Genomic DNA, 8094 nt, shown 5'->3' with positions numbered 1-8094 from the left:
TAAAGCAGTTGTTCCTTTGTCTGGAACAAGCCACAGAAGTGTGGGAGAGCTGATAATTGTAGCTTTTCTCCTTTCTAAATTTTTCTTTCCTTTTAAAAATAAAATGGCTAAGGCCAGTTCCAGGTAAAACAGTGAAGGATTTAGTCTATTTATTTAGGATTTATGCCATGCTTACTCTCCACAAAATTCAGAAGAACTGCAAAATCAAAGCATTAGAAAACAGGGAATTTAAAATACAGACAATTAAAATAACTGCAATAACGTGCCATTTTCCCATATTGAATTATTAAATATTTTAATGTTTTGGTGAGCCTGTAGTGGAAAGCCTGCTCGGTATGTACACTAGTGGGGACACAATGTTTTTAGAAAGCAAATTGGCTTTTTGTATTGAAAGCCCTAAACCTATTTATATTTGTAATCCTGAAATTATATTGTTCAGAATCCACCTTTTCTTAACTCTATTTGCTTCAATTTCTTCACTTGTAAAACAGAGATGTTGATAGGACCCCTTTCCTAGAGGGGCATGAGAATTAGATCACGGATAACTGGCACACAGTGTGTGCTCCACAATTGTTAGACATCGTTATTAATGAAAAATAGAGATCTTCTCAGGCAAAAATTATTACAACGTTGCGGCATAGAAATTTAGAGCATCGATAGCTCCATGTGCTGGAGGGAACCTAAAAACCATTTTAGGAAGGGAGTTTGGCTGGCTTGGGAGCCTTCTACCCACCCACTTCCCAGGCAGTTCTTGAATAGGTCTCTTATGATGTCTGAAAGTTATGTAAATTGGAGGTCACAATTTAATTCAGAGATATGATCATAAAAAAAGTTAAGGGTATCTTTCACATAAGAAAACTAAACATGTTATTTTTATGGATTGCTTTTGGGGCAAACTTAATGTTCTCCTGAGGGAACATTCCAGGGAACACTCTGTTACCTGGAACTGTGTGTTTAGTGTGGGCTTATCAATCTTCCCCAGTGGGCTATATTGTAGGACTAGCATCTGGGTCTATTTGAAGGTTTTCAAAGGGCTTTGAAGATGGATACTTCTCGGTGCTTGAGGAAGGGGGATCCAGATTGTTTGGGGCTGGTCACTTTTGGGCTGTGGGTTAGATGCTCGACTCAAGGTCTGTTGAGAATGAGGAGAGAATCCAGCTGTCTGGGCAGGCTGTGAAGTGAGTGTGCAGTGGGTACCCATAGAGCACAGAGAGGAGGGAGGTGCAGTGGTGGTTATGGGATGGAGACCCAGTTTCCTGGGACCTGAGCAAAAGGGAATTATCAGAGTGCAGAAGGGGGCTGTCAGTGCAGTGCAGAAGTCGGGAGGGGGGTGGTTGGGAGGGGTAGACTTGTAGGTGGCCTAGTGCAGGATCCCTCTTATGTGCCTGGGAGCTGCCTTGAATGGTGTCTTCCTTGCTAAACATCCAGCCTCATGCGTGTGGAAACCTCCCTCCCTCCTCCTCCATCCTATACACAGGATGAGCCCGGGCTCCACCCATCCTTGTCCTCACCAGCTAACTGACTATCAGGGGTGACTCCAAGCAGTGCCACAAAGCTTGGTTCTGTCCAGCTACCCGGTGCAGAAAACTACTCAGGATATCTCTGAACCCAAAAGGGCCCTGAGAGCTTAGTGTTCTCAGAGGAGCCCCCATCCTGTGCTTGTGGCAGGGTCCTGTTAAACTGAGCAACATCTAGACCCTCAAGCTGGAACTGTGCTTAATGGCATCTCATTACCTTTATAATGTATTATTTTCCTACTTCTTTTAGACTTATTGGTCTTTTACACAGGACATCCTATCCACTTGTGTCCACTGAGGACTACAAATAGCTAATTCCATTTGCTCTGTACAAAGCAGGGGATGAGGAGTTAGATCTAATGGTTGTGATTGACAGACACCTCTAGCAGCATAATGGGATGAATTCAGGTGGAATCTATCTATATACAGGAACGGTTCAGGGTTCTGTGAGCTTTGCCAAAAGGAATACTGTAGATCATTTTTGGTCTCCTTCTTGGTGTACTGCCAAGCAGAAAGGGAAAATGAAATTGGAAAGTTCCAATTAGGCAATTTGTTCTGTGATGCATGATGTTACAGAGAAACGCCCTTGTCTGAATGCTGTTTCAAGGACAATCTATTATCATGCTTTCTGGGCTAAGAGAATATTCAGTTAAGGTCAGTTGGAAAACTGGTGTCCCAGCAGATATTTCCAATTAGATAATGACTTTCTGTAACTGTCTCTGTAGCTGGCCTGGGCCTTATGGAGACTATTGATCTGCTTATTGAGCCAAATTTTGCATTACTGTAAATTACTTGGGCAATGCTTATGGCTTAGTACCTCACTCCTTAAATTAAAAGTGTATGACAGAAGCAAGAGTGACCCAGGGACCAAAAAGTACAATTAGCGTGCATCTCTTTTCGGTAGAAAAATGAAAACCACCCATAAACCATATACAATCGAACTAGAAAAAAATACAGGAAGGAAATCAAACCAACTATTATTTGTACATTTTCAGGTAAGCCCACTGTTCTCACTAAACTTTTTATGGATTATGGCAAGAGGCTTGTATGAGTTCCTGAGGAACATGCCAATGGGCCCCCTAAAGTTTCAGCTTAAGGGAGATCTAGTCATATTAATATTCCAGAGCCACCTCTGGCTATTGCAGAATTTTCTAGCATCAGCTTGCTTTATTTGAAACATAGTGAAAATTTAACTTGTTTAGATTTTTCCAGGGGTCAGACAAATTCAGTATGTTGCTATTAAAATGTCACGAAGGAGGGTCAGATATTCCAAGATTGATGTGACATTTTGAGTAGATCGATTCTTATTCTTCTCATGCTCCAGGTGTCAGGAGATATCCTTTCCAATTTTCAGGTGCAGCTGGGGTGGAGTTCTCTCAAAAGAAACAGGTGGTTCCACTGCCTGGGCTCACAATTTGTCTATGGGCTACAGGGGCCTGAGGGTGAATATGATGTGGCTGTTTTTTCTGACTAAGTAGGACCCAAAGAAGGTTGCGGACAGCATAGAGCAACTTGGTCTTTCTCTTGTGGCCCTTTATAGCTCTTCCAAGGATTGGCTCTTTCCCTGCCTCTGCATGCAATCTCTGGTAGACTCCAAAGCCCTGCCTGCCCCTGTGCCGTAAGAGCAGTGTCATTGCAGCAACCGGGTGTCCAGTCCAAATATTCACACTCCAAGCTCTTAACCAAGTGAGATCCGTATTGGGTCAGGTGTGAAATCTACAGTGGGGCAGGGGTCACCATTGGCTGCATGTGTCATCCTTCAACCCCCAGTCCCACCTTGCTCTCTCCCCTTGACTGACTGTAGTTTCTGACGCTTTCAGAGTGATGCCCAAGGGCAAAGGAGGGCAGGGGAAACTGACACAGTCATGTTTCATGATCTGGCATTGTGCCATTTGGGCTTGGTGGATGCTCAAGTTAACTCTCTGGGCAATTTCGTGGGTTTCCTGGGGAGTCCCCCACCCACCAGGAATGAAAGTCCCCCACCCACCATCCTGGAGGTGCTTCCTTCAACTGCCACTTTCCATCCCCTTCCTTAAGACCTGCACCTCCATTAGTAGATCCCTCTACAATCATTCGGCCCCACCCCCAGGGAAGGCTCCCAAAGAGAAGCCTTTGGACATGACCCTAGGCTTGATCCGCCCTCTGGTCCACCTGACTCCAAGGAAAACTCACACATCCTTGCCCCAGTCTGGGGCACGAGCTGTTCTGGCTCTCTTTGCTTGGCTACTTTAGGCCAATAGCCACGGTCTCTTCCCTCTCAATTTCTCTGTGTGTGTCCTACACCAGTGCTCTGTGTCCCTGAGCTCCAGCGAACACTTAAACTTATCAAATAGGCGGCCCTTGATACCTCTGCCACTTGACTTACGGCAAGGGGAAGCACTTACCATGATTTCTGGAGCTTTAGTTCTGTAATAGTCCTCTCTGTGGGAATTCTTTTGTGTGCTTCCTCAACTCTTGATCAACCTTTCACATACCTATTAAATATATGCCAGATATATATGACTATCTGCCACAAAACTAGTTTTGGCCATCTCCTTTCCAAGTTCCAGATAACGTCTCCTCTGGAAACTTATTATTTCAGTTTAAGGATTTGGACCCCACCTAAAATGGAGATGGTGAGAATCCTATTTTAGTATCCTTTTACAGTTGCTAGCCATTACCAAACGAGAACTTGCTTGAAAAGAGATGATATCAAATGCGTTTGTAAGGCACTATCATGCACACAAAGAGAAGATTATTCTGACAGGTTATGTTGACAAAGCTTCAAGGCAGATCAGGGCAGGCAAGAGTGTAGGATTGATGAGTAATGTCTACAGTGAGCTGGCGAAGGTAATGATGTAGGGCTAGAAGTCTGCCATCCCAGCAGATGCTGGAAGCCTCAATATCAGTTCAGATTTTGCATGCTGTTCTTGGGCTTTCCTGGTGTGCTAATCTGTAAGACTTATTTTTTTCTTTTAAGAGGTATACAAAAAGGAGAATAATTTGACCAGAAGTGGTTGATTTCTTCCTTGCCAGTGGGTCAGATAGACCAGTGTCGGGTGAGGTGGCAGTGTCAGCTCCCTGCCTCACCCTACCAGTGGGACCATGAGCAAATCAGTTTGCTCAGCTTTGTCCCAGCCTTACATAGAAACCTGACCAAAATCAGGTTTAAAAGGTAGTTAAGAGCAGCTTGAAGGGAAAAGCAAGTGAGCTAATAACAGATTTCTCCAGTAGAGGGAGTCTGGCTCTTTGCTGATAGTGATTAACGTCTGTCTACAACAAGCTGTAATTGGTTAGGATTAGATTTGGCTGGCTATAAGAGAAAAAAACCAAAGTATCAGTGGCTAAAACAAGATAAAAATCAATTTGTCTCTTATGTACAAGGTAGGCAATACCAGGTCTGATATTGTGGCTCTATGGTGTCATCGGCACCTAGGCTTCTACTCTCTATTCTCAAGGTCACCTCATGGCCCAAAATGGCTGCTGGAACCTCAGTCATCCTGTCTGCATTCTAGGCTGGAGAAAAGAGGGAAGACCAAAGGATAAGAAAGATCCTCTCTCAAATCAATCCACTTCCTTTCAACAGCCTTCCCGGAGTCTGACCTGATAGTTTTCCGCACCACACAGGTAGTACCACAAAAGCATTATGGTTTGCTTTTTTAAAATAGATTTTAAATATGTATTTCTCCAATTTCTTCTATTTTAAAATTATAAACACAATGACCTTTCCAAATGACTGAATGTCGATTGAGGATCTTTGATTTTTTCATTTGTTGTTTTCATTACATTTAGGGGAGGGGGAGGAGGTAGAGACTAATGACAAAAATTGATTCTTTTTTCCATTTTCTCCAAGTTGTGCTTAGTTAACCACTTCTAATCTTCAAATAGGATTCCTTTGGCTAACGAGCAATGCAAATGTCCCACATGCAATTAATCTCAGAAATCCATACATCCACAAATCAGGAGTGCCAACTCATTTTGACTACCTAAACACTCTTTTTCTAAACTAATATTTCTATAATAAATAAATCTCACTTTCATATTAAAAATACACTATAAGTTACTTTTTAAAAAATTTGTAAGATATCACTGATATTTAAGGTTTGTACTAACTGTGGTGAGATTGGGCTCTGAGTATGTTTCATATTTGTCTGAATGTCTAGGCATACTTGTTTTTGAATGTCTTTAAGTTGTTGTCATTTCCCTTAAAACCTATTCTTTCTTGTTTTTTTTTCTATTTCAATGTGATACCACCTAGTTGCTCAAACCAAAACCCAATGTTTTTTGAATGAATAAAACATATTTCTTCCCCCAAGAACTATTTCAGGAACAAAGATGAGTATTAATAGGCTATATGTCACTAGGAGTTAATCTTACCTTTTATCTTGTTTTATAATTGTGAATATATTATATTTTTAATGAATTAATTTGTTATCATGCTATAAATATCCCCTTCTATATTACATGTGTGAAATGGTAGCTAATTCTATTATAAATAATTTCATTCTTGTGCTGGAGAATGCAGTGTATACTTCTCAAGCAAAGTTTACCCATTTCTGCTTTAAATGAAACTGAGTCTCAAGGAAAAGCATGTAAACATCCCAATTTATTGAAGTCAATAGTCAGAAAAATTATTTTGCCTGATTTATCTTTAATTTAAATGATGTCACTAAATGATACACACAAACTTGACACAATGTGTATTTTCTGACATTCTCTAATGATAAGATAGCTGTATAAACTTAAATCATTTTATTCATTAAGTTTAATTGGCAATGATATTTTAGATTTAAGTTAACTGCACATAAAAGGCTGTATGTGAAAAAAGTCTATGCAGTTCTAAAATTGTAATATTAAAATGCTCTTTTACCTTCCTCCTCCCAGATGTTAATTCGTAAAGCCTTAAGTTCTACTGTATGCATATACTGCTTTGTAGGTTCTACTCTATTTTCTTTTCGGGCTATCACTGAAGACCTTGATAATTACTGGTGTTAGCCTATGGAATCAGGCTAATGCCCAATATCTTGGCTTTATGAGATGCAGATCTCGGTCAAGGTAACTGTTAGAGATTGCCCCAGTTCTCTAAGAACCTGGGAAATGAATTCAAACAACTAAAAATGGAACTGGAATTAATGTTTTGTTCCCCAAAATAATTGAGACAGTAGGCACTGGACAGATTTCCACAAAAAATGCACAAACATTGAGTACTGGAATGCATGACTGAGAAGCCACATGCAGCACAGGCCTTACTGATGACTTTGAAATGCTATCTCGTTGCTTAGTGTGGGTGCATGAAAAGACCAGTTGTAAGATACAATCCTTTCTGCAAAGGATTCTAACATTTTTCTTTTTATAGTAAATGGACTCTGAAAGCAATTTTCTTGATCTTTATTTAAATCCAAAGGCCTTTACTAATCCTTCTTGAGTAATTATTCTGTAACAGTTTCTTAACAATCACAAACTTTCATAAGGAGCTAGGATCATAAAGAGAATTCATATGAGAAGACACTTATGTCTTCTGTACAGAACCTGTACTCTCAAAGAGATGAATTACTATATATAAATTTTATTGGCTTTTATAGTGGGGATGATAAATCATCGTACTATCATTCTTTTGTCAACTCCAAATTTAGAGCTATTGTTTTATCAGGAGTGCTACTTAAAATAAAACTGCTTTCGTTTACTTTTCTATAGCAGTAAGAAGAGCAGACATGAAACATAACAGGAAGCTGTAATACTCCAAAAATATCATAGGATCGGATGATACGAAAACCTTCGCCAAACTTGGGACCGTGGCACCATTCACACTTGGATGTGCTAAAATGGAGGAAACGGCAAGTCAATATTTAAAAAATTTCTACATTTAATACATTTCTACACTGTGCTTGATGCCATGCAAGACTCAAAGTGGTATAAAATATGGCATTTATCTTTACTGAGCTTACCATCTAGATGGGGTACTTACCATTAGATGAAAAATTAAATGCTAAAAGAGCTAAACAATAAAGTAGATATATGCATAATACAATCCTAGCCTTTTAAAACAAAAAGTATATATGCATAACATGAAACAACTCTAAGGACAGATCCAAAATTGAAAACAGTTATTAACCTTGGAAAAGGTGATCACAGGGAATTTTAAATTTCTTTACAAATTTGTTTAATTTCCAAATTTTCTATAATAACAATGTGAGAATTAAAATTCTTCATGTTTACCACCATGTCATCTGTAAATTGTGTATTCCTACCACTTATCCACTTGTCTATGGGTTGTATCTTTTCTTACTGATTTGTGGAAGAGATACAGTAGTCCCCCCTTATCCGAGGGTTTCACTTTCCACAGTTTCAGTTATCCATGGTCAACCTTGGTCCAAAAATGTTAAATGGAAAATCCCAGGAACAAACAATTCACAAGTTTTAAATTGCCCACCTAGGACACGAATCATCTCTTTGTTCAGTGTCTCTGCGCTGTAGCTCGGTCTGCCTGTCAGTCACTGAGTAGCATTCTCAGCTGTAAGATCAACGTGCTGTCGCAGTGCTTGGGTTCAAGTAACCCTTATTTTACTTAATAATGGCCCCAAAGTGCAAGAGTAGGGAT

The 8094-nt window shown here is 40.0% G+C and overlaps 1 protein-coding gene across 1 annotated transcript in view; it reads right to left on the bottom strand.

Annotated features, from left to right (window-relative positions):
* Window positions 1-7102: 7102 nt before the first annotated feature.
* The window catches only part of LRRC63 (leucine rich repeat containing 63), an 82879-nt gene continuing 81887 nt past the window's right edge, over window positions 7103-8094 (bottom strand). Inside the window, exon 9 of the mRNA XM_012648343.1 lies at window positions 7103-7313. Coding sequence (XP_012503797.1) covers window positions 7103-7313 — 211 coding nt within the window. The remainder of the gene's footprint in view (window positions 7314-8094) is intronic.

Source organism: Propithecus coquereli, unplaced genomic scaffold, assembly GCF_000956105.1.
Source record: "Propithecus coquereli isolate 6110/MARCELLA unplaced genomic scaffold, Pcoq_1.0 Scaffold11, whole genome shotgun sequence".
In the NCBI taxonomy this organism is placed as follows: domain Eukaryota; kingdom Metazoa; phylum Chordata; class Mammalia; order Primates; family Indriidae; genus Propithecus; species Propithecus coquereli.
Note: the sequence above shows the minus strand (reverse complement) of the source record. Positions and strands in the feature narration are given on the sequence as shown.